The sequence below is a fragment of the Nipponia nippon genome, unplaced genomic scaffold (genome assembly GCF_047370975.1).
Source record: "Nipponia nippon isolate SJK-2023a ecotype South Korea unplaced genomic scaffold, ASM4737097v1 scaffold_22, whole genome shotgun sequence".
NCBI lineage: Eukaryota > Metazoa > Chordata > Aves > Pelecaniformes > Threskiornithidae > Nipponia > Nipponia nippon.
In genome coordinates this window covers 3422923-3450856 of record NW_028262339.1, presented here as the reverse complement: position 1 = coordinate 3450856, position 27934 = coordinate 3422923, and the positions used below count along the sequence as shown (strand labels likewise).

The 27934-nt window shown below is 38.4% G+C and overlaps 1 protein-coding gene across 2 annotated transcripts in view; it reads left to right on the top strand.

Annotated features, from left to right (window-relative positions):
- The window catches only part of LOC104013749 (potassium/sodium hyperpolarization-activated cyclic nucleotide-gated channel 1), a 226944-nt gene that overhangs the window by 32760 nt on the left and 166250 nt on the right, over positions 1-27934 (top strand). For both annotated transcript variants that reach the window (XM_087760444.1, XM_087760445.1), the window contains exon 2: positions 7576-7999. In XM_087760444.1, coding sequence (XP_087616570.1) covers positions 7576-7999 — 424 coding nt within the window. The remainder of the gene's footprint in view (positions 1-7575; positions 8000-27934) is intronic.

Genomic DNA, 27934 nt, shown 5'->3' with positions numbered 1-27934 from the left:
CATCATCGCTAACTGCAAAGGCTACGCAGTCAAACCTCTCCCTTACATACAGTGAAACTCCTCCACCTCGCCTGTCCTGCCTATCCCTCCTGAACAGCCTATAGCCCTCCATCCCAGCACTCCAATCGTGGGACTCCTTCCACCAAGTCTCGCTAATACCAATGACATCATAGCTCTGGGAACAGACCAAGTTTGTTTCATCCTGTTTGTTTCTCATACTGCGTGCGTTTCAGATGTGCTCCTAAGCCCTCAGTGCTCCCTGGAGCAGCGCAAATGCTGCCATTAGCATTGCTGCCCTCAGGGGATGCCATGCCAACCCTTGGTTTACCTTCAGCTCTCCTGATGGTATCCCCTTCCCCCATCAATTCTAGTTTAAAGCCCTCTCAATCAGTCCTGCCAGCTTATGAGCAAAGACACATTTCCCCCATCAGGACAGGCGGATGTCATCAGGCCCCAGCATACCTTGTGTTTCAGAGACTCTTCCATGGTTATAAAAACCAAAGTTCTGGCAGAGGCACCAGTCCTGGAACCAGGTATTGATGTCTTGGGCACACCTGTTTCTTCCAAAGTCTCTCCCCATTACTGGGAGGATTGAGGAAAACACTACCTGTGCTCCTGAATCTTTTAGCATCCTTCTCAGGACCCTGAAATCTCTTTTGGTCGACCTTGGACTTCTTGTTGCGGCATCATTAGTACCCACATGAAAGAGCAGGAGTGGGTAATAGTCCGAGGGCTGTACTATCAGTCGTCTGGTGACATCCCTGATTTGAGCCCCAGGGAGCAAGCTTCCCTGAAAAGAGGGTCCGGTCTGCAAATGGGTGCCTCTGTTCCGCTAAGGAGGGAGCCACCCGTGACCATAACTCACCGCTGTTTCTTCTCAGCACTGGTCTTAATGCAGGTCTCGTTGCGAGGTGTTGGTTGATCTGACCTTGGTGAGAGTACTCACATAGGTTCCTCCTCTTCTGTCTCATCATGTCCTCTGTCTACTATACCCAGAGCCTCATACCTATTCTGTAAAGGTATCTGAGAGGGTAAGGAGGGGTTTCTCTCACAGCTCTGTGCAGTACCTTGCTTCAAGCCCTCCCTATCCCTTGTAACACTGCTTTCCTCCTGGCACAAAGCAGATCCTGGACCTACCTCAGTAGTGGTCATGCTGAGTTAGCTTATGTGCAACAGAGATGGCAGAGCACAGCTCCATTGGTTGATCTCCTCCTTGGATGCTCTTTGGTCTGTCCACCTCCTCCTGCAGCTCAGCCACGAGGCAGAGCAGTTCATCCACCTGGTCACACCACCCACAGACTTGCTTGCTATCACTCTCCACCTCCAGGAATATCCCTGCACACATCCCACAGCCAGAAACCTGGGTGGTCACATGCTTTAACATGAGCTATGGCTGCATTGGTTCTACTAGGTACCAGAAACTCCAAAAAAGCAGAGAACACCACTTTTTGCTGTGTACCTCCTTGCTGAGAAATATATACACTCATCAGTTGCAATTAGCTGGGCTGATTCTTTTAGCCTGTTTAAATCACCTGTGCTGCTGGGTACAGGCTCCGCCCCTTGCTGGCTTGTCCAATCAGCGGGTCTGGGCTCAGTCACTTGGGGAATGCCCCTTGTTCAGCTGTAGTCTCTTCTTGTCTTCTCTGCTTCTTGCACTGCTTTGGCATCTGTTGCAATGTAAGAGCATAGTCTCATTTTAACGTGTTGAGGATCCCTTTAAGGGAAGGATGCCATCTATTGAAACAGCAACACTATTTCTTGTAGCTGAGTATTGCTCCCGTTTGATTTTTACTGCATGAAATGAAATAGGGTCCCAATGAAAAGGTATAGAGGGTCTAGACAATGAGTGGAAATGACTTAGTAGCTTCTCGTAGCCCAGAGTGCTGCTCCCTGCAATGAAAGGGAATTTAATGACAAAAAAAAAAGCAACTGTGCTTGTCTTGGATTTTTATTTTTTCTAGTTACCAATGCCTCATTCCCCCATTTCTGGTAAATGTTAAAGTCTACTAGCCATTGAAGTGCAAATACACATTTCTGTGAAATACAGCCATACTTCCTTTCAGCATTCACTTTTCTTCCTTAATTTGGTGGTTATAGAATCATAGAATCATAGAATCGTTAAGGTTGGAAAAGACCCTTAAGATCATTGAGTCCAACCGTTAACCTATCACTGCCAAGTCCACCACTAAACCATGTCCTCAAGCACCACGTCTGCCCGTCTTTTAAATACCTCCAGGGATGGAGACTCAACCACTTCCCCGGGCAGCCTGTTCCAATGCACTTGCTCGAGCTTTTTAGCTGGGAACAAAGTATCTTGCCAATAACAGATGGTGGTGAATGGAAATATGGAATGTATTTCACTGAATCATTTGTTTATTAGTTACAATTTTGATAGAATTTTTTTTGATTCAAGCATATCCCTTGGGAATCTAGTTTTTCATTTGCATATTTTTCACTAAATTCTCCTGGTTCCCTGTTAAAAACAAGATAAAATACTCTAGAAAACACAACTACATTCAAGCTTATGTGACAGGCATTTTTAAATGGATCATGGGAATGCTTACCTTCTATTTCTCCACAAGTATGCGCACATGGAATTAATTTTTCTGTATCAAAAGAAAAACTAGAGACATTGATCATGGTTGATGTTAGTGAAGTCCCCAGGAGACAGTTACTTCTCAGTCAAAATACAGGAGTGTCATACAGCTGTTTTGCACAAACAATGAGTATTTCAACCTCTGAAGCAATGAAGTTAAGCTTTATATAAAAGATGCATTCTGTATCACTGCTTTGTAGCTTAAATAGAAAAAAAAAAGCATCAATACTGTATGTTTGCCAAAAATAGCTGATTCCCCCATCTGCTACAGATAGGCTGGAGTAGAGCCGTGTGAATCCTGCCAGCTCAGTTTTGATTTGAATAACAGCTCCTGTAGTAACTGAGCAACTCCCAAACTAGCAAATCAGTAAGCAGATAGAAAAATGTAATGGAAAGTTAGTAATTCCTCCAACTACAGTCAAATACTACAAATACCTGATTTTCCATGCCTATTTCAGCGGAGTCAAAATATTTTGAGGAGTGTAATTTTCATCTCCTTCTTCTTCCTTCTTTTCTTGCCTCGCTTTGTCTGTCTGTTCTGTTTTCTACTGTTGTAAAATAGCAAAGTCAGAAAGAGAAGATTCATTTACTCATAGGCTGCGAGAGTAGTGGTTGTTTCAATTTTTCCAACAGTATGTTGCAATGCTTTGATTTGATTTTTGGCATAAACTGTCTATTGCTGTCACAAACAGTCCTTTAGGCTGAGAAATTTCTGAAGCAAATCACACTGCTAATGGATGTCATCATTGTGGCAATGGTTTGCTTTGCTTATGTGGACCAGCTCCGTGAGAAACCTTGAAAATTTGGAAGGGACTTCCAAGGAACATTTGATATCACATTATATGAGGAAACAAGGTTGTGAATCACTGGAGTGCTATCATAAAAGATGAGAATATGCATTACCATGTTTCATAGTGTATGTTGATACACAAGAGCCAAGTACACAAAACAAACACAGTGACAGAGCTAATCATAGTGTCTATGGTTCCATGGGGATCCTGTGGGATGTGCACAGGTGGCAACCAGTGGGATTGTCCAGATCAATATTTATTTTGTCTGATGCTTTCTCTACTGTTATTTGCCTTTCTGTGCTCTTGCATGGTTCATGATAAATCAGATTTCTGGGATGAAGGTGTGCAGTATAAGGCTACCTTTAAATTCTCAGTGCCTCTTTATGCGCACAGAGGGGAGCAAATTGCACTGGAGAGCAAGCTTTGATCCTGCCCACTTTCATGACTTTCTGTAATGCATTGAAGTAGTCAACTGTTGCTTCAGGTAATTTATGTGCTATACAGAATTGCAGAGTATGTGATTCTGCATGACACAGCAAATGAAGATGAGTTTTGAAGGGCAACGTGTATGTTCATTTTCTGGAATTAATCTTTTTCAACAAAGCTCCCATTCATGCTACACCATTGCTTCCTAATTTCAATGAGGTGCTGTCTTCCCTTCCATATGAATGAATAGCAGGAGAAACTGACATGGGTTTAGAAAATGATCTAATAAATTTAGAATGCATTAATTAAATCACAGCTTGTAAAAACATGTTTTATGAAGACCATATTTTAAATTTGGAGCAATTGTTATGCATATCTGAAGAGATAAAGTGTTTGCTAATAAATCAACTACACACTTGGTATATTTAAGTGCTTGCTTCTTAGTCTGTGACTTCTAACAGTACACGCTTGTCAGAACTGCTTGGGGTTTTTGTTAGTAATTGCTTGGGGAAAATTGCTAATAGATCATAACGCTTCATATCTTTATTTGTAATATATTATCCTTATGCGTTATGCTGATTCAGAGGCTAAGCCAGTTATTTGTAAATCCTTTCTATTATTATGAAAAAGCTCTAGCTCAAAACATATTAAAATGATGGTAAGCTTATAGTTACAGATCTGTAGGAGAAGAAAAACAGATGTAGAGACTGCTTGAATCTTATTACCAGCAATTTGATATAGCGCTATGTCATTGTTGTTCAAAGGTGTAAAAATTATGCAAAAACAAGTATATTCAGGTAGCTAAATGCTATAGAGGTATTTTTATCACATAGTAACAAATGCAGGCCGTAACGAAGTTGATGTCAAATCTTCAGTTCTCTTTGATACTGTCAGAATATTCACATGGTTGTTACTGGAACTTCCCTATTGTCATGCCCTTTTCCTTATCTGGATAGTGGTCTAGAACAATCTAGTGTGTATCCCGCACCTCACAGTGTCTGATCTTTATGAATTTTGCTGAACATGTTCCTCAGAAAAGTTCATGTATGTTTATGGTAGTTCCTTTGTTGGTTATCATCAGAATGAGAACAGCTTGAGAGAAAAGTAATAGCCAGAGTCTGGGCATCTCTTTTTGAATTGTCATACAAAACCATGTCTAAAAACAAAATCTTATTTAAAATCATATGAAAGACCCAGTTTTTAATACTGATAGGGGTGCAATAAGTCTTTAAAATCCATTTTATCCCGTGTAGTCTGGCTTTTGGGCAGCAAATATGTTTTTTAGAAGACATTAATGTCTAATTGGGACTTGTACTGAAGTTTGAGACACAGATCATAACTTCACACTGAAAGAGTCACATTATGACAAAAGGTCACATTATGAACAACAAACTCAATCTTATTACTCATTAATAGCTAAAAATTCTTAGGTTGCAATTCTGACTAAATAGTTTGAGCCGCTCACTAATGACAGAGTGACTTTGTACTGAACTAATGGTGGATTCTCACTGATCTTTAACTGAATGACAGGGAATAGAGTTTACCTAAGGTTACCTTAGCCTATTCACTGGGACATCTTGCCTCATGTCTAAGGTAATATTTAACCTCTCAGTCACCACACTAGGCTTCAGAAGGTGTGCTGATTGATCTTAATTACCATGTGTCCTTTTCCTATGATGTACTGAAATGCATAATAATAGCCTGTTTAAGTACACTACTTGATCCAGAAACATGCACTCATCTTAGCTGAAGTGTATATTCCCTTAGAAGTCTTCTGTTGTGACAAAGAGCTGCCTTCATCTGAACAGTTCTGCTCAGATTGCACAGGAAAAAGAACCTGGCTCATTAAAATGTATTTTGTCATCTGTATATAAATGCTGTGTTTTCAGGACCTGAAAATATAGGGAATTATTCAGAACTGTCAGTAGAGAGAATGACTGAATTTAATTGGTCTCTTCCAAGTCTAATTCTTAAGATTTAATGAATACAGATGAAAATATAAATTAAGAGGTATGCAAAACCATATTTTGCACTCTTGACTTTCATTACAGTTTGATACTTTTCAGTCAAGGGCATAGAAATTTTATAATTATGGCAACTGAAGAAAAGATGTATTTATTAATCAAAATCTTATGGGCAGAGTGAAGGAAAAAAAAGACTAAATTTGTCCTTTACTCTTCTCACCTCTGCTTTTCTCTGCTAAGACCTTTACTTTATGTTCACTCTAATTTCCAGATACCATTTTAAAGTATGATAAGGCTTTTTCATATGAAAACCAGTGCAAAATTTGATTTTTTTAAACTCTAAGACTCAAGCTCAGGAAAGAATGTAATTTCTATGCAGTTTTTAGATGTAAGAATAATTTTCTCACTCTTAAGGGGATTGCTGACAAGTTTGAAAAGAACACATACCCTAGTAATTAGATATCTTAGTAAATTGTCATTAGTTATCTGATATAATCTATCTTTCAGATTTTTTTGAGTGTATTTATTTTGTAATTTATCCCAATTAATAAAGTAGGCAGCTATAGACTTGTCATGAAAGTAGTCCCTTTTTTTGTCTTGACAGTAGCTTCTCCACACAATTCACACATTGGCAACTACTGGAGAGGCATACTATTTGGTGCAAGAAGTCTGAAAGAACTTGTCATTCACTTTGAGGAAAATTATTAAGAAGATATGGTTTCTTTATTTTTCTTGGTAGTTAGTACTGTATGCCTTTATGTATATTTTTTGGCTGCTTTGATTGCATATGCTGGGAGTTACAGATTCTTCAAGAAGAAGCCATAGCACATTGTGTGTGACACTGTCATTTCTATCCAAATGGGAATTATCACTGACCAATGTTTTAATGTCCAAAGGATGCATAAGGCAACATGTAGAAAGAATGCATTAAATTGTCAGGTCCCTCAGTATTTTTCCATGTTAAATATTTTCTTTAGTCTTTTCATATATAATTCCTTCAATGTTAAGCTTAACTGTAATTCTGTTTTTAATTTTACTGATACTTACATGTGTGGCTAAATTCTCCAGTTATGTTGTCTAAAATCAAACAGTCCATTCCAGCTGTGGGTGTTCTTAAATCAAACAACCCCCTCCATTTTGAATACCTGAAAGCTGTGGTAGATATCTTGAAATTGTGTTTGTTTATATGTGAATTAATAATAGATTTCTATATCAAAATATAATCGAAATGAAAAGCAAAATTCCTGGGAGAGGTACTTACATTTAATATGTTATCTGTTAGATATTTGGATTTCCATTTGGATAGAAGCCTTACAAAAAATATTGCATTGGTAAAGCACTTGTGATTGGCACCAGACATAGTTTTAGTTATATAAACACACTAATAGGTTTTGACAGGAGTCTGGAGAAGGCTACTTAGTGCCACACATGCACACCTTTCAGGTATGCCATGGACTGATAAGCCATGGTACTGTCTTTATCCTAGATGCATATTCTTAAGAAGGAAAGCACATAATGAAATGTATTAATTACTTTGTCGTCTCTACTGACTTTGAATATATTGAATGAGTTAAAACAATGAGAGTTTTCTTAGCATTAACAAAATGTTTAAGCATCCTTATATATATTGTATCTCTATACAAAAGCATATTATAATTACTAACCTCATTTGGGCAAAACTAACACCAAGTTTCAGTACTGTAATTAATGTGTATAGAACCACAAATGTACTTGAGGTGAAGAAACGGCATGATAGAGACCACATTACATCAACTCTTCTGTTCCTTCCTTTTTTTAGGTTTTACTGGGACTTAATCATGCTCATTATGATGGTTGGAAACCTTGTCATTATACCAGTTGGAATCACATTCTTCACAGAACAAACAACAACACCATGGATTATTTTCAATGTGGCATCAGACACTGTTTTTCTATTGGACTTGATCATGAATTTTAGAACTGGGACTGTAAATGAAGACAGCTCTGAAATAATACTGGACCCTAAAATTATTAAGATGAATTACTTAAAAAGCTGGTTTGTGGTTGACTTTATCTCATCAATACCAGTGGATTATATCTTTCTCATTGTAGAAAAAGGAATGGATTCGGAGGTTTACAAGACAGCAAGAGCACTTCGTATTGTGAGATTTACAAAAATCCTCAGCCTGTTACGTTTATTACGCCTTTCAAGACTGATTAGATATATACACCAGTGGGAAGAGGTAAGATATATATGGTTATAACATCATTCGCTAAGATCTTATTCCTACAAAAAACTATTCAGGTCTCTCCGAAGAGCTACACACAAACTAGAATGGAATAAAGAGTTTTTACTCCCCAGTTAGTGGGGAGTTAATTACATACAGGTGCTAGTAGAAAAGCCTTGTTGGAAAAAAAAGCACAAAGGAGTAACCATCTTCTGTCTGCTAACTACAGAGACCAAAAATATGTTTGGGACCATCAGCACAATGAGCATGGATGGAGTCCTTTTGAGAATATTAGAAATTTTAGCAACCACCTAAATCTGCATTTGAGTTTGGGGACTAGCACTTAGACTTATGAAGTTAATACTCTTGTAATCACAGAGAACTTAAAATACATGTTTATATTTTTCTATTTCAGGAGAAATTGAAACCATTTATAATTGAGTAGATTTCCTAGAACGCTCATTGTTTGAAGGCTGTATGTAGGCTATTCAGCCTAGGCTAGTAGTAGGCTAGTAGGTTTAGTAGGCTAAACAATATCGAATGCTGACCTTCTTCATAAAAAATGGGTAGTTCAAATTTTGAGTCATTTCCTTCTAAGCTGTCAACTCCACTATTTCCAGATGTGACTTTATGCTGCCTGCCAATTTGGCATGGTGACGTTTCCAGAAAATTATGATATTCCCTAATTTGGCATGCTCATGGCTAGGAAGCGTTTAATGCTTTGGCACATAGCACCATGATTCAGTCATTTCATTTCTTGCCTGTCCCCATTTCTGTAGTTCTAAATATCATAATATGTTTTAAAAGGAAGTGCTAAAAACATAGGAAAAATAATTGCTGTTTTCTAAACCTTTCTTGCAGCCAGTATAATGAGAATTATTTTGTAAAGCATTTTCACAGAAACACTGTTTAAATAGATTTGCATAAATTTATTTACGTATTTTAATAAAGATTTATTTAATTAAATGAATATTGAAGGATTATTTGGTACCATTTCTGGTGCTTTTTCTGCTGGTTATCTCCCTTTTAAAGTATTATGTTCACTTTACAGTTTAATAGAAACCTAAATGCAAAGCCATCTCACAAGTAATGTCAGATTATATTTAAAAATGGAATGATGCTGGATGATACTAAGTATCAAAGTCTAATAAATTTACAGTTGTTTCTCAAAACCCTCCTGAAACAGGTCATTATTTTTTATTATTGTATTTTGTAAATTCTACTTCTTTTTGCCTCCCTGTAATGCAGTGTAACTATATTTTTGACACAGAACACTGCAGTTTTGTACTCAATTTAACTAAGGCAAATGATTAAGCATATCTTGCAGTTTTACCATAAAGCTGTGCTTTTGTCTTTGTGTTTTACAGAGAGACAACCTTCTGAAATGCGTTCAATGACATTATTTTCTGGCAGCTTGAGTTAATAGCTTGCCACTATAAAGCCCTACTACGCAGAGAAATTAATACGTTTTTTCCCCCTCCCGTCTGTTGTCAAAAATAAATCAGGTATTCTAAATCAAAAGTAGTTCAATCGAGCATTAAGTGGGACTAGAAGTGACCAGAAGATGTGGTCCAAACCAGCAATAGCTGGTGTTTGGCTCATGAAATCTATAGCTAATGGCTGCTGATATCTCCAGGCTGCTTGATTGCAACTTCACCTTTGATTCCACTGGTAAAACTTGCAAAACATTTCTTGTATGATACTTTATTTGGCAAGTATTGAAAAATAAGTAGAGTCCATCTTTTTCTGTTTGATAACACATTATAGAGCTCCCTAGATGTTCTCAGGAAGGTGAAAGAGGATCTGAAATATTTTTTTGTTTTTGAGCCTGCAATAAAGCAGCAAGAAGCTCGCTGGCTGCTTTTAAAAAAGAGTTCTGATGACTGCGAGAACATGTGAGAACAGTGATGAATATGTAGACTGAATCAAGTTTTGATAAATCCCAAAATGAAATGTGTGCAAAAAAAAATTTTAATGTTTTCTTTAGCATCTTACAGAGATCAGAAATGAAGGCGGTCATGGATTTTCATATGTGGCTTTTTTATCACAGTAGTTTATTATTTTGATTGTAGGGTGTGAAACTTCTGCACGGTAATTCATTACCACTTTGGAGAAATTGTGTGTTATAGCATTGTAATGTTTTAAAACAACAAAAATGGCTAGGGATGAACTTTGCTGAATTAGGAAACAATAGTTGGATGATCCCATAGGGGTAGTCAGTGAGACCTTTGCTGCTGATATTAATCTTTTCTGTATTGTGTCCGTTTGCACATGCACAACAGGGAGAAAATGTTAACTAATTTTTATGACACAGAACTAGCGCCTGTTTGTGTGTGGTTAAAAGGATTTAATAGTTTTTGCATATGGGCTGACATGTTGGTTTTAAATGTGGTGCAGATAAATCTGAAATACTATGTATTTGGATCCAGAATAATGAGCATTATGTCAAAAATATTGAGAGGACAGTCAGCAAACTCATTCTTCATAAACTACCAAGATGATACTTCCTGGAAAACTGATTAATGAACAAACCAGGATGTATAATAAGGCTTTTATCCCACTGAGGTATTTATACATCCTCAAACAGAAAAGACAGGTTGAAGTTGTTTGAGCTTTTCCTTTTTTAGTATCACATACCTGGACTTCAGTTGGTTAGTATCTTGAACTTTAAGGTGAGCAGGCAAAAAGTTAAAAGATTTTTGTATGACACTAGTGAAACATGGTTCCTTTTATTTATTTTCACATCATTTAAATCAATTAAATCAGGATCAAGCTGCTAACAGCTACACAGAGTAATATCGAGGTAAATAATGTATGCATTGTAGAAGCTTTCTCCTTAACTGTTATGAGGGAACAGAGCTATAGCCTGTGGTGCGATATATATGAAATCTGACTGATATATTAATATGTCTGATGTTAATAGTTTATACAAATGAATGACTTAGTGGAAATGAGAAGAAACACTTAAATGAGGGGACAGGAGATATGTTGGCAGGAATTCATTCACTGAATTTGCAAATTCACATTGTCCTACAACTGGTTTTAGCTACAATATCTAATATTCCAGTCTTTTACAACCCAGATGTTGACAAATAGATCATATACTTATTTAAACAAAATTATATAATATAACATGCAAGGAAAAAATGTTATTTAAATTGCTGATTGCAGAAATTATACTTTTGCAATAAGTTTGGTTTGGTTTGGATTTTTTTTTTTTTAGCATAGGTTCCTAAAAATACCAAACAGGAAGTACTGGACCTAATTCTTATTTACTTTAACTTTATTAAATTCAGAGAATACAGCATGAGAGAACCAATAACATATTCCTGACATGATCAGGAAGGGAATATGCAGAGAACTAGACAGTAGTTAACTTCAAACCAAAGCCATAGAAGAAAATATTTTTGCTTGAGATAGATAAAATAATTATAGAATGTTGAATGATCAAATTCATAATTCTTTTTTGTAAAATACTTCTAAGAGATTGAGACTGCTTAAGCTGCTGACCCCTGAACATATTACATAGGTTTGCATGCAACTAGTAAGTTATTCTTAGTTACCGATGCTCATAGATAACTGAACAATTAAAAATAAAAGATATGAACAATTACAAATAAATACATTGTTACAATAAACTACCTTCTTCAATATGAATTTTTCTTTTTTTTGTTTCGGTTAAGAGATGTCAAATGATATGCCACTTTGCTTTACATTTGCCTGTGATATAAATTTACTGATTCTTTCAAATAACAGTATTTTCCAAAAGCTGCTTAAAAAACAGACTTTAATAGCTTTGCTAAAAGCTATTCTAATCACAGGACAAGATCTAGTAGATGTATGAATAAATAAAAGTGGTACTTCTAAAACCATACCCTAAGTCTTTCTCATTCTGAGATGCCTGATTATTTAGAATTAGAACAAATTTTGAAGTGACTGAATGCTTATTGCAAGATGTGCAAAAAAAGTTGTTTTGCAAAAAATTATCTAGCAAAATATGTAATAATTGTAAATTGCAGCCATGACTTATTTTGGTTTGACTTGTAGTGAAATCTGGTTCTCAATTTGCCAGACCTTTTCAAGGCTCATGAACCTACAGAAGCACTGATATCCATTCTAGCTATTGCTAAAGCTCAAGTGTTTAATGAAACATATTCCCAGAACTTGATGACACTAAGCTGAGTGGTGCAGTTGACACACCTGAGGGATGGGATGCCATTCAGAGGGACCTGGACAAGCTCGAAAAGTGGGACCATGTGAACCTCATGAGGCTCAACAAGGCCAAGTGCAAGGTCCTGCACCTGGGTTGGGGCAATCCCTGGTATCAATACAGGCTGGGGGATGAAGGGATCGAGAGCAGCCCTACAGAGAAGGACTTGGGGGCACTGGTGGATGAAAAGCTGGACATGAGCCAGCAATGTGTGCTGACCAGAAATCCAACCATATCCTGGGCTGCATCAAAAGAAGCGTGGGCAGCAGGTCAAGGGAGGTGATTCTGCCCCTCTGCTCTGCTCTGGTGAGACCCCACCTGCAGTACTGCATCCAGCTCTGGAGTCCTCAGTACAAGAAAGACATGGACCTGTTGGAGCAGGTCCAGAGGAGGTCCACGAAGATGATCAGAGGGATCACCTCTCCTATGAGAACAGGCTGAGGGAGTTGGGGTTGTTCAGTTGTAGAGAGCGATAAGGTCTCCCCTCAGCCTCCTCTTCTCCAGACTAAACAACCTCAGTTCCCTCAGCTGCTCCTCATAAGACTTGGTCTCCAGAACCTTCACCAGCTTCGTTGCCCTTCTTTGGGCACACTCCAGCACCTCGATGTCCTTCTTGTAGTGAGGGGCCCAAAAACGAACACAGTACTCGAGGTGCGGCCTCACCAGGGCCGAGTACAGGGGCACTATCACCTCCCTGGTCCTGCTGGCCACACTGTTCCTGATACAAGCCAGGATGCTATTGGCCTTCTTGGCCACATTGCTGGCTCATGTTCAAGCAGCTGTCAACCAACACCCCCAGGTCCTTTTCCACCAAGCAGCTCTCCAGCCACTCCTCCCCAAGCCTGTAGCGTTGCATGGGGTTGTTGTGACCCAAGTGCAGGACCCAGCACTTAGCCTTGTTGAACCTCATACAGTTGGCCCCGGCCCATCGATCCAGCCTGTCTAGGTCCCTCTGTAGGGCCTTCCTACCCTCCAGCAGATCAACACTCCCGGCCAACTTGGTATCATCTGCAAACTTCCTGAGGGTGCACTCGATCCCCTCATCCAGATCATCAATGAAGATATTGAACAGGACTGGACCCAGTACTGAGCCCTGGGGAACACCACTTGTGACCGGCCGCCAACTGGATTTGACTCCATTCACCACCACTCTCTGGGCTCGGCCATTTAGCCATTTTTTTACCCAGCGGAGAGTGCACTTATCCAAGCCACGGGCAACCAGCTTCTCCAGGAGAATGCTGTGGGAGACAGTGTCAAAGGCCTTACTAAAGTCCAAGTAGACAACATCCACAGCCTTCCCCTCATCCACTAAGCGGGTCAGCTTGTCGTAGAAGGAGATCAGATTGGTCAGGTTGTTTCATTTATAGAAACATTTTTTTGTTGTCTTTTACTGCAGTAGCCAGAATAAGTTCTAGTTGGGCTTTGGTCCTTCCAGTTTTCTCCCTGCATAACCTCACGACATCCTTGTAGTCCTCCTGAGTTTCCTACCCCTTCTTCCCAAGGTCATAAACTCTTTTTTTTCCTGAGTTCCAGCCAAAGCTCTCTGTTCAGCCAGGCTGGTCTTCTTCCCCACCTGCTTGTCTTTTGGCACATGGGAACAGCCTGCTCCTGAGCCTTTAAGACTTCCTTCTTGAAAAACGTCCAGGCTTCCTGGACTCCTTTGCCCTTTGGGACTGCCTCCCAAGGGACTCTGTCAACCAGGGTCCTGAACAGGCCAAAGTCTGCCCTCCGAAAGTCCAAGGTGGCAGTTCTGCTAACCCCCCTCCTTACTTCTCCAAGAATCGAAAACTCTATCATTTCATGATCACTATGCCCAAGACGGCCTCCAACCATCACATCACCCACAAGTCCTTCTCTGTTCACAAACAACAGGTCCAGCGGGGCACCTTCCCTAGCTGGCTCACTCACCAACTGTGTCAGGAAGTTATCTTCCACACACTCCAGGAACCTCCTAGGCTGTTTCCTCTCCTCTGTATTGTATTTCCAGCAGGCATCTGGTAAGTTGAAGTCCCCCACGAGAACAAGGGCTAGCAATCATGAGACTTCTCCCAGCTGCTTATAGAATATTTCATCTGCCTCTTCATCCTGATTGGGTGGTCTATAACAGACTCCCACCATGATATATCTGCCTTGTCAGCCTTCCCCCTGATTCTTACCCATAAACACTTGACCCTTTCATCATCATCGTCAAGCTTTAGACAGTCAAAACACTCTCTAACGTACAAGGCTACCCCACCGCCTCTCCTTCCTTGCCTATCCCTTCTGAAGAGCTTATAGCCATCCATTGCAGCACTCCAGTTGTGCAAGTCATCCCACCATGTTTCTGTGATGGCAATTATGTCATAGTTTTCCTGCTGCACAATGGCTTACAGCTCCTCCTGTTTGTTGCCCATGCTACGTGCATTGGCGTAGATGCACTTCAGTTGGTCTGTTGATCCTGCCACCTTTTTTGGGGGAGAAGCCCTAATTCCTGCGTGACTGTTCTCAGGTGCTTCCATGGTTGCTAACACATGAACAACCCTTGTGTCTTTGCTGCCACATTCTGATGTTCTCAGAATATTTCTAAAGTAGCAGATGAAGAATTATTAAATAGGATTCTACCTCTTCACAATGTTTTCCATGGCAGATCAAGTATTTGTACTTGAAAAACAGAGTTATATATTCTGCGTTATGTACTTTGAAAGAATTACCATAGATTTCTTGGATATAGGGAGAAGAGTTCATTAGCTCACTAGTGCTGTTTGATGAAACAGGTGTTCTACGTAAGTAGAAAAAAATCAATTATAATAACTCTTAAAATTATAGAGACGTATCAAAATCATCACCTGATTTGGCCCATTACTAGACTTTCAGTCTCCTACTTACTATGCCTAGTTTAGAAAAAATATTTCTATCAATCAATAAAGCACATTTTAATAAGCCTTTTATCCTTAAGTTCTCAATGTGAAGTTTTATGAGAATGCATAAAAAACCATGTGTCTGTAGGAGCTTGGTGACTTAATCTACCTCCTGGTTGAAAGTGTGACGAGATAAACTATCAGTAACTGAAAAATGATAAAAGGTGGTCTAACACTGACACAGATCTGCTGCCTTGATAACTAATCAGTATAAGAACAAACAGTGAGCCAAAATGGCTCAGAAAAAATGGAGTATTATATTTTAAAAGCTAAGGTAAAATCTGCACACCTTCAGAACAGTGCCTGACATGGCATATCTTTTATTTTATACAGATCTTCACAATGTATTTCTACTCTAAATAACAGCTTTGTAATTCATAGTGCTCTCTTTGCTGGCATGTAAAAATATTGTACTCTGCCTGTTAGCCATGCTAAGTGCACCAGTATCAGTAAAGGCTGCTATTCTATCTGTTGTAAGTTAATGTTTCTTTCACTGTTTACAATTTCTTCCACTGAAATCCAGTTTCAAATGCAGTTTCTATTGGATTGTGATTTCTCCTGTGACCTTGGGTGATTTTGCCTGTACCATGTACCATCACCAATTTTTTGTGGGTTTTTTCCTGAAAATGACATCTGTTCAGGGTTCCTGATTTGCCACATCTTTCCTTGATTCCTTGAAGTAGTGAGGTATGACCTATCTGAAAGTGGACTTGCAAATCTGAGATTTCTAAAATCAGTAGACAGCTGAAGATTCCCCTTCCTTCACAGTTGTTTGTTTGCTATGGAGTCCTTGGGATATAAAAATGCATCGTAAGATACAAGGTTATATTGTCCTGTCTCAGCCAATTCCTATACAGTCAGCACTTTTAAAATTGGGAACCAGTTGGGGTTTGGCATCCGCAGGGTAATGCAGATTGGCTTATAACCTTGACATAGTTGACAGCAATCCAGAATGATTTTTAATATATACCAATGCTTATGTTTAATTGTTGTCAGTGATTTCCTTGGTGCTATAGCACCATAATTCAAAAAATGTTACAAATTCACTTTGTGTCTCTTAGGTATGTCGTCGATAAGAGGTTGTGAGAATCTGCAGTGGCCAAAAAGGATCGCTAAAATGTTCTTTTTCTTTGTAGTGCAGATTAGCGATCACAGATCCTTGATCCAGCAGTATTCACATGTCTGTATCCTTTTATCCTGTTTATTCCTTAAGATCAATGAGGTTACAGCAATGCCTATACCTAATAGGGAGCAGGTCTTTAAGAACTTGAATAGGCTGTTAGACACAAGCCCTTTTTGATGCTCTGCTGATCTTGCTTCCTTGTGCCCATGCCAAGCCCAGTGTTAAACGTACCCCACATCTACTATGGATTTGAGATTGCTGCAGTTTTTAGGCAAGTAGATTTATACACCTGTTGCATATGAGCGCAGCTGGTAGGTAACTGCTGTATGCCTCACAGATCACCTGTTCCTTTCTATTAATGTTTCTGTGAGCACTGTCTAATGCTAGCCAATGAAATATTGTTTCTTAAGTCTTATTTCTCAAGCTACTTAGAACTGATTTATTTGCTTTTTTTTTTTCATTCAGAAGTAGTGTGTAACATGAATTGTCTTATTTTGGTATGGTTTCTTATTATTTTGTTAAAGATCTTTTAAAGAAATGCAAGTTTTATTGATGTTGTGAAACATTCAGTTCTGCTTGGGAGTTCCCTACAGTCTTCATTTTGGAGTATTTGACAGACTTTTAGGTTTCAGGGCTAAGACATGGAATACTTTGAAGATAGTTTGAAGGCTTGAATTTGAATATAGCAAATTCTAAAGAGAAGATGATAGGTTTCATGTGCTGAGTTCTTTTTTTTTATAGTGTCTTAAATTCAGTGATTTTCTATATTCAAGATACAATTATGAGGGAATCTCATGAATAAGTTTATAGGGAGGGAGGGGACACTGGGAAACTCCCAGGGGGTCTGTCTGCTGTAACACCTCTCACTAGAGTAGGGGAACTCCAGGATTTCTTTGAAGATGCTTCATGATACAAATTTTTCTTTTCAATTCCATGAGTGATATAAAAATAATGACAAATGCAACGGTGCTGGGTAGCTATAAGTCCAGTGAGCTTCAGTTTCTTAAAAAAAAACATATTTAAAACTTTTAATAATATTTTCAGTCCATTATGAATGCCATGTTCCATGTATATAATTTGTTTAGGCCTGGATGTTATTTTGTCCACCTTTTTATTTTCTTTGGGAGAAAGCAGTAGGGAGGTTACCGTAACCAATGAAAGGAAAATTTCACTGTTAAACTATTAAATATTCCTTACCAGTTTAGTAGGGATTTTCTTTTCTTATTCTGCTATTTTTATGTACCACAGACAATTCCAGTAACAGCAGTAGCAATGTCTGACCTTGTGTTGTAAGACACCCAAGTGGCATGCCAATCGTGCCTTAATTTTGGCATTGGTAAATTAAGGCTCTAGGATAATTAGAGCTGGCATTTTCTGCAAATATGAGCTTTCAACAGAGGATGCCAATTCATGGTTGCCAATAATAATAATAATAATAATAATAATAATAATAATAATAATAATAATAATAATAATAATAATAATAATAATAATAATGTGTGATGGTACCAATGACAGCTCTTTAGTGAAGAAAAAACTTCTCAGATCCGAATATTTTTCATCAAAGCAGGGAGGAGAGAAAGAGAGAGAGAGATGTCAAAAAGAATAATGTTCAGTAAATGAGAGAAGTCATCTAAAGCATAGGAGAATCAGATAAAGTCCCTGCCTGACTACACTCCTATACTCCCTAGGGAGTGGTTCAAATTATCAGATTACTATCTACTGCCTTTTTGATCTGTTGAAGCAGTTCCATTTTGTTCACTAGGCAGCTATTTAGGAAATAATTAATCTATTCCTTATCTCACATAAGTGGTCAGGTCTCCAGACTGCTCAGTGAGAAATGCCTCACTATTTGTTTTTCGTTCTATTGCAAAAATGTCTTGGACCTGTTACAGTGCACATAGGAATGTGTCTGTGTTTTGTTTGAAGTTGTAGAGGCTTTTGGGATGAGGAGAACCTTTCCTGCTTATTCTTAAACATAAGCAGATGTCTGCATCCTATTCCAAAATTTCAGTATCAAATTGAAACTAGTATGTTTAATAATTTTCTGAACTGGTGTTTCTGTCTTATTTCCACTGAAATTTAACTTTTCTCCATTTGCCTTCCTGAGCCTTGCCAGTTGTCGCATTACTCTAAGGTGGTTATAACCATCGGTGACAGAAGAGGTGGAAGCAGTTGCTTTTAAAGTGTCAGTGCTGGCAGCTCATGTAAAGATAATATTAACAGTGCTACAAAACAGCTCCTCATTGCTGGGAAAATGGTCAGTGCCAATGCACTGTAATAATTCTGTTTCTCTCTATTATTAGTGAACTCTCTAAAGTGACCAGGCTTTTTGATGCATGTTGTAATGGAATGTTTGCTTACTAATAGCCCTTCATATCTAAGCAAATTGATATCCAGATAAATTTAATCATCATATTTTCAGAAGTGTTCTCAGTTCCATTGAGTTTGATATTATTTGATTGCCGGTACAAAAGAGAGAGAGAGTATAAATATATTTGTAATTTTGAAAAGTCAGAAAAGAGTCCATCTGCTTTCTTCAGCCTACAGCTAGAAAAAAAGAATCAGGAGACTTGCTTCAACCACTATTATTGAGAAATATGTCTTTTGTCATAAAAATAACAGTACACAGAACCACAATCCTTACAGCAGCTTTGACTGCTCTGTTTTCCTTTTTCTCCCCTCTCCCCCCTACCTTTCCAGTTATTGCCTTATTTTCTCTCTCTTTTTTTTTTTTTTCTTCCTGGTAGGAGTCAATGTTATTTTGTTAGCTCAAAGCCCATTTTGTCATTTTTGAGCTCAAAGGTCATTTTGTTAGCTTGGAAAAATAAATTAGTGGAATTTCTCTTTATTTATCTACAGGTAAGAGATATATACATATGTTGTGTGTGTATGTTTGTGTAGGACTAGTGTTGCAATCTAACCACAAGGAAAGACAATATAGGAACAATTTATTTATGAATCTTTGATATTGATCAATTTCCCAATGCAGATTTTCAATTATTTATTAGTTCAGTACACTCTGAATGAAGTTATTCACTTTCACTTCTCAGAGCCATTGGTTTTTGTATGTAGATGAGGATGGCAAAGAAACCTCAATGAATGTAGGTAGGACCACAATTTTATATGTTCAGGATGTGAATTGAAGAGACAGCAGATACAGTTGCACAACAATCTCTTGTTCAGCAATTCTGTTCTGTGAAGGATTTTATGATTTTGACATTTTTCTTTGCTTCAGCAAAGAACAAAATATGGTAATGTCAAATTTACCAACAGGAAGAATCAAGAAGAATATTCTTCAATTAAGCTAGAATAGTTTATTTTGACAAAATCAAAACATTTTCATTTCACCTTTATTTTTCATTTGCATTATTATATATAAAGTTGTTACAATTTTAGTTTTAGTTGGGAGACAGGATATTTCAGCATTGTCAACTCCTTAACTTCCCCCTCACTCCTCCTCCAGAAAATGTTGGAAGAAGTGGTATTCTTTCATTTCCAAAGAAATGTGATTCCCAATATGAAACAATTTTGTAATTTTTTATCAGATCTACTACTGAGTCACATACAATTATATAAACCAGAACAGATTTTTATGCAGACTAAGATTGGTGACCATGCATTTGCTGAAATATAATGACTCATTTTCAGGAACAGATAAAACCATTATACTGCCTGGAACAGTTTTGATGCTGTCTGGCTTTTGCTTTTCAATTACAGCATACATTATTTAATACTTTTTTCATCTTAAGGTCTATATACCTTCTCTGTTCTTTGCAACAGTAAAAAGCTAATAATACAGAAAGCACAAAATTTACCATGGAAATTATATTTAGGGAGAACTCATGATACCCAATATTTATGCCATTACTTGTCCCAAGGAATTTGTTGCTCATAGATATCTGAGCATGTATTATTGTAACTTGATGTGGGATTTTGTTATCTGAAGTCTGGATATGTGAATGAGTATGATTAAGAAAGTATTGGTGTTTCACTTCTTCATTCATTTTCATAACAGATTATTCCTTTCCTAAGTTTTGGAATTTTTTTCTTTTTTCCAACTACTCAATTAATACTTCAGCCTCTCAAAAAAAGAATTCTCTGGGCCATTACTGTTATTAACAGGGAAATAAAATAATGGTTTTTGATACTTAAGGCTTAGCATTATCAAGTGGTACTGATTGGTATTTATCTTCTGGAATCCAGAATACCTTGCTCAAGGCCTAAGTTCCCTGTACGGAATATGAGGAAAGTACCCCATAGATAAAACTTTCAGAACAGGATTCAAAGCAATCCTAAAAGCTGTGCCCCCAAATGCATACATTCACCTTGACTGAGATGCGGTTGGATAAATAATATAAAACACAGATGCCAGAGTAGTGTAGGATTCTGCCCTTCAATATAGTCTGTACCATGGTGGTTCAGGCATATGTCCTGTGAGACGGAGGCAGGTCTTTCAGCCTGAAAAGGGGGCCCACCTCCATCATCATGAAGTAATCAATCATCTACTAACCTATTATATAAAAGCTAGGTATATCATTATTAAAACTAGTGCCACTAATAGTCACTTATTAATTCTGTGAGGAGCCAACTCCCAATGGCTTGTATTAGGCTGCTTTGAGAAGGCCTACCAAACTGGCCTTCAGAAAATTAAGAGAAGAAATAGATAGCATTTATTTAAAATACTCAAAACGCTTCAAGCTGAAAGTCAGCATTAAGCTGTATGGGCTGTAGCAGAACCTTACATATCTTGATGTTTTCAAAGAACCTAAGGAAATAGGCAGCAGCTTTAGTGGGAATTTGTCCATCATAAATTTATATGCCAGTTTAGGTTTTATATCTTGATCATAACCACACTGAATTTTTTTTAATTTAAAGTGACAATGACAACCCTGCCACCCCATGACTGTGTGGTATTTCTGGAGCGTGCTGGAGTGTGCTCTCTGCTCTGTTGTTAGTTTTGATTTCACAGCAAATAAGGCTGAAAATGATTTAAAGTTGGTAAATTAAGGTATGTATTTAGCTAAGGTTAAATGATGTATTTATTAACTCACCGTGCTTTAAATTCAGTCAATTTCTACTTTCCCGTGTTTCCTGCTTGACACTAGATATCCCATCATCTAGGTATTATTTTCACATTGTCCTTTAAATTGCATTTGAGTACACTTTATCTGTATGGAACAAGAGGTCACGCTATTGTGTGAGCAAAGTATGATTGTATGGGAACTAAATTGGCTGTAAAAAAAATGCCTTAGGAAATAAATAGTGCTTCAAAGATGTACATACATAACCAGAGGTATTCCACAGGATCCTGTCCTGGGTCTGTCCAGGTCAGATAAATGCTGTAGGTGTAGGTAATCCTACCTTCAGACAGTCTGATCTCTTGGAGTGCTTCCAGCCCATGCTTCCAGGGACGTAATGAGAATCATGTCTTCAGCCTGAGCTTTGAATTTATCTCTTTGTCTCTTCTGTTAATCTGAGGTTGGTTTTGAATCTTCATGCTTTTACAGTCTTAAATTTCTTTGTTTCATTATTATGGGAGGCATAGAAATTTTAATGTGTTTATGCCATGCTGTTTGGTTTTTTTCCCCTGTTTTCCTTTATTCTCTCCTCTCTGCTCCCTCTTTCACTTTCACCAGGATAGCATTGCATTGGAAGGTAGGAGCTACTGTTGGGCTTGTCTTTCTGCTACATTTTGCACAAGCTCCACTGATGTGACATCTCTCTTTGCCGTGAGGCTGTGGGCTGTGGGACAGGGTGGAAGCATATGATCTTTGGCTTACAACTGATAAGAGTCAGTGAGAGAGGGTAAGCCTATTTGACTGTGTCTGTAAAGAGTTTTTGTAAAATGGACTAGTTACTGGTTGTAAGATCTTTTTTTTAGTAGTTCAATATTCATTTAACATTGAGCTCCATTCACTCGTCTATTAAGCTGCTAAACTAATCCTGAAACTCAGTAACTAAAGATTGATATTTTCTAATTAATAAAATGGAAGCAGTTCATGAAGATAGCAACATGAAAGCTTTGGGGAAAATACATTGTCCTGATTTCTCCACAGTAAACAATTTGGTATCGTTAGACATTTAATATATAAGGCCAAATTTTGTCACATCCATTACCTGAGTCATGAACTTTATCATTCATCAGTTTTCCAACAAATGGAATAAAATCTATGTGTTTTGATCTTGTGGAGGAGCAAGCGAAATGACTATGAATAAGCTGAACACACTCATCAGTATTTTCATAGAAGTAACTAAAAAAGTTACATTAGCTCATTAAGAGACATTGGAGAGAATCATATTATCTAGTTTTAGTATTGCCTGATTCAAATGGTTAAACAAAATCTAACCCCCCAAATGATGATATTCTAGTCTAATAATGGATTTAAATACAGTATCACAAGACTGCAAGATGAAAAAAGCTAATACTGTACAAGCAGTACAGTTAAATTGCAAGAGCAGGCAACAAAGACTTACTTCAGTTTTTGTATTATAATGGATAATGCAATCTATGCCCTTGTATCAGCTAAGTAGGACAAAGACATTTACATCTTATACAATCCATTGACAAGTTCTTAAGAAATCTTACATCAAATGGAGTTCCATATTTGTTCATTAATTGTACTATAGTGCTACCTGAAATACTTTATTTGATGTTGGAAGTCACATTGTTTCAGATGCAGCAGGAGTCTGCCCAAGGTTGTTAGCTGCTGGAGAGGCAAATGGAAGGTAATCTATTGGCCTATTTAGTTCACCATAAAGGACTTTTTCAATACATCCAAACTTTCCCCTAATATATTTACGATATTTCTATTTATATACAGTATTACAAGCTAGACTGAATGTATCAGGTCTATTAAAAATTACTAATTACAGGCAAAACTAAATAAACCAAACATAATTATAAAGCAATACAGAACAATTAACAGAAAACATATCCCAGTGTACCAGCAGCTGAAATACATGCTTCCTGATAATTTTACTTGTAAAGACAATGGAATGGCACAGATAAAGCTTACCACCTCTCAATGGGAATAGAGAAATTAATTATGTATTGATTGTATGCACATTTTTAATAAGGAATAAGAAACACAAGGTCAGGTTCTGGCAACAACTTATAAGAAGCAGTGCCAGTAGTTTACTCTGTGTGAGAGTTATTTTTTCCACCAATATTCTATTTAGTGCTCCACTAGCATGTCAGAAAAATGTAGACTTCTGTTTTTCTAGACTAACAACAAAAGAAACATAAGGAATATAACTGTGACTGTTCACTTATTTTCAAGCCAGGAACTACTGTGGTTTTCTGAGAAGAGAGAGGAAAAGGGAAAAGTAGGTATTATTCTATAGGCAAAATAGTTTTGTTAGATTAGTCTATCATCTATCTAACACATACCTAATCTATGACACATTAGAATTTACCAAATTAAGCTGCTGTTTATTTTGTAACTATTCAAATAGTATATGCACCATTTAGAATAAATAAATTTTATCTCAGAAGTTGCTGAATGTTCTCACTTTTTTGCAGTGTATGCACCGAGTTTGCTTTTATTAATTAATATTTCAAATCATATGTGAACTTACACTATTGGTGTTTATTTTGAACTTACTACTTGCAAAGTTTTTGAACAACAAATATATGATTCTAAAATGTACACTATTCTATTCTGAGAAATGTTATGATTTTGAAAGTAGCCATAGGTAATTTTCTAAATAATACTGGGTTTATCATTAAAAAAAAAAAAGGAATATGCTTATATGTATCATGGGGAAAAAGCTATACAAGATTTAGAGAGAGCCTAGTGGGGTGGCTATCTGCTTTTCTCTGCCTGAATCAAGCCAAAGCTCCTCTTCTTTATCCATACTTACTGCATTCACAGTGCCTTAGTAGCAGCAGCGTAGATTTCCAAGTTACAGAAATATAAATTACTTTTCACCCCTACTGTTATGTTGTTATACTGTAGTCTGTTATTACCTCGGATACATTTTATTATAAACTCTCTTTTCACATGGAATAATTCATGGGTTCTTTATTGCTTCCTCAAGTAAATGTAACTGATTCTAGAAATGCTAATTTCCTCATTTATAAATTATTCCAGAAATGCTATTTTCCTTATTTTCCTTATTTAATGCCTGACTGTGCTTAGCTACACTACAGCACAAATTTGGAGTTACTTAGATATACAACTAATAGATGAGAACTGCTGCTATTTGAAGAACAATCTTGTTACAGTGTAAGCATTCCTGCTTTCTAACAATTCTGACACTGAGTTTAGTCAATTTTTCCTCTAGATTAATATTAAGCAGCCAAAACTCATTTTCCCTGTTCACTACTTACATGGCATTTTTCCAAATTTATTGAGTAGAAACTGTTTGCTGGATTATTTCTGAAAGCAATTATTCATCTGCTAGAACGGAAAGTGAAGCTGGTCTTCAAATTTCAGCTGATTTTGACTGAACAAACAGGTCACATGTTCTTGTGTTCCTTGGCCAGAAAAAAATCAGTCATATTTCTGGTACAAGTATTCCCAGCTATAAATAACAATTCTGTTTTCTAATGTTCTCTAGTATGAATTTAAAATGCCTTGCTTTGGCAAATTATTCCTGCAATGCAAAGAGATGGCTGTGAATAGAAGTGAAATGGATTTGACGGAAAAGCAACGTTAATATTCCCTGAAATTATTTGTCAGTGTTCGCCTGCTTATAGACACAATGTTCTTCCTGCAGCCATTCATTTTTAATCCCTGTGACACCACATTAATGTGGTCACTTCACTAACCTTTTCAGAACCACTTCAGTTTTTGAAATTATGAATAAAAAATAAAAACTGCTTCCAATATCCCTATGCTGACGCCTCCTTCCCAAGGCACTCTTTGAGAAGAGTACTTAGAGGGATGCTATCATAATCCGTGCTTCTCTTGCTGCAGAATCGTACCCTGAAAACATGCAGGCTGTGGCACCGAGGAGGTTATTGCAAGACTGTCATGAGACGGTGGAAAACAAAGGCAATCTGTGTGTCAAAGACTACTGACACTACCTGAGAGCACCCAGGTTTTCAGGAAAAGGATAATTCCCATCTTCTATTCTGTTTTGACTCCATTTCCCTGACAGTTTTACTTTTCTTTCTAATTTGTTTTTGCGAGTAGAAACCTGAGTCACCACCTACTCTGCTAAACTTCATGTTTTATTGCTGACTCATCATTCTGGCTCACCTTCAATCCAGCAGTCTATTTTGGCTGCTTATTCTGCCTTATCTAAATTTTGGATCTTGAATTCTGTGGAGCAGGGACTGCTTTCTTTTGTTGTCCATAAAATACCAGCACAGTTGTGTACTGGTGTTCAACTGGGGTTTGCAGGGACTACCATATTATAATTAATAACTGCTATTAATAACTTGATCTGCATTCCAATAGCTCACTCACTGAGATATCACTGTAATTTCCAAGATTAATAGTTGTTACTATTTATTTTCTATTCCTCTTAGTGCCTAGAGACACAAGCCAAGATCAAAGCTGTATGGACACATGGGATAAAATTAATATGATTAAATGTAGCTGTCTACTTCTGGGAAACCTTCAGCCTTCTACAGGAGATTTTGCTGTTTTTCCCTTGTCAATGTCAGTACTGTTCATCTACTGGTCTTTTTTTTTTTTTTAAGCATAACTTCTATCTGCTTTTCATAAGAACATTTGCTTTAATTTAGTTATTTCTGAAAGAAAACTAATGAAGTTGCAACTTGTAATGGAATATTAGAAAGGCAAAGGCCCAGCTAGAACTTAAACTGGCCACTGCAGTTAAAGATAATAAAAAATGTTTTTACAAATATATCAGCAACAAAAGGAGGGCCAGGGAGAATCTCCCTCCTTTGTTGGAGGCAGAGGGAAACATTGCCATGAAGGATGAGGAGAAGGCTGAGGTACTTAATGCCTTCTTTGCATCAGTCTTTAATCGTCAGACTGGTTATCCTCAGGGTATTCAGGCCCCTGAGATGGGAAATGGAGACAGGAAGCAGAATGAAGCCCCGGTTGTTGAAGAGGTGGCAGTCACCGACCTGCTCCTCCATCTGGATACGCACAAGTCCATGGGGCCAGATGGGATGCACCCGAGGATACTGAGGGAGCTGGCAGAGGAGCTGGCCAGGCCACTCTCCATTATTTATCAGCAGTCCTGGTCAACCGGGGACGTCCCGGATGACTGGAAGCTAGCAAATGTGACGCCCCTCTACAAGAAGGGTCGGAAGGAGGATCCCGGGAACTACAGGCCTGTCAGCCTGACCTCGGTGCCGGGGAAGGTCATGGAGCAGATCATCTTGAGTGCCATTATGCAGCAAGTGCGGGACAACCGAGGGATCAGGCCCAGCCAGCATGGGTTTCTGAAAGGGAGGACCTGTTTCACTAACCTGGTCTCCTTCTATGACAAGGTGACCCGCTTAGTGGATGTGGGGAAGGCTGTGGATGTTGTCTACTTGGACTTTAGTAAGGCCTTTGACACTGTCTCCCACAGCATTCTCCTGGAGAAACTGACTGCTCATGGTTTGGATGGGTGCACTCTGCGCTGGGTTAAAAACTGGCTGGACGGCCAAGCCCAGAGGGTGGTGGTGAATGGAGTCAAATCCAGTTGGCGGCCGGTCACGAGTGGTGTTCCCCAGGGCTCAGTACTGGGGCCAGTCCTGTTCAATATCTTCATTGATGATCTGGATGAGGGGATCGAGTGCACCCTCAGGAAGTTTGCAGATGATACCAAGTTGGCCGGGAGTGTTGATCTGCTGGAGGGTAGGAAGGCCCTACAGAGGGATCTGGACAGGCTGGATTGATGGGCCGGGGCCAACTGCATGAGATTCAACAAGGCTAAGTGCTGGGTCCTGCACTTGGGTCACAACAACCCCATGCAACGCTACAGGCTTGGGGAAGAGTGGCTGGAGAGCTGCCTGGTGGAAAAGGACCTGGGGGTGTTGGTTGACAGCCGCCTGAACATGAGCCAGCAGTGTGCCCAGGTAGCCAAGAGGGCCAATGGCATCCTGGCTTGTATCAGGAATAGTGTGGCCAGCAGGACCAGGGAGGTGATAGTGCCCCTGTACTCGGCACTGGTTAGGCTGCACCTTCAGTATTGTGTTCGGTTTTGGGCCCCTCACTCCAAGAAGGACATTGAGGTGCTGGAGTGTGTCCAAAGAAGGGCAACGAAGCTGGTGAAGGGTCTAGAGACCAAGTCTTATGAGGAGCAGCTGAGGGAACTGGGGCTGTTTAGTTTGGAGAAGAGGAGGCTGAGGGGAGACCTTATTGCTCTCTACAGCTACCTGGAAGGCGGTTGTAGTGAGGTGGGGGTCGGTCTTTTCTCCCAAGTAACAAGGGATAGGACGAGAGGAAACAGCCTCAAGGTGTGCCAGGGGAGGTTTAGGTTAGACATTAGGAAAAACTTCTTCACCGAGAGGGTGGTCAAGGATTGGAACAGGCTGCCCAGGGAAGTGGTTGAGTCTCCATCCCTGGAGGTATTTAAAAGACAGGTAGATGTGGTCCTTAAGGACGTGGTTTAATGGTGGACTTGGCAGTGCTAGGCTAACGGTTGGACTTGATGATCTTAAGGGTCTTTTCCAACCTTAATGATTCTATGATTCTGTGATTCTATAAAATGTGAGAAGTGTAATCACTGAGTTTTTAAGGTAAAGATACCCTCTTTCAAAGCAATTTTTGATTGAGAGTCTCAATTAATTTTTTCCTGTGTTGCTA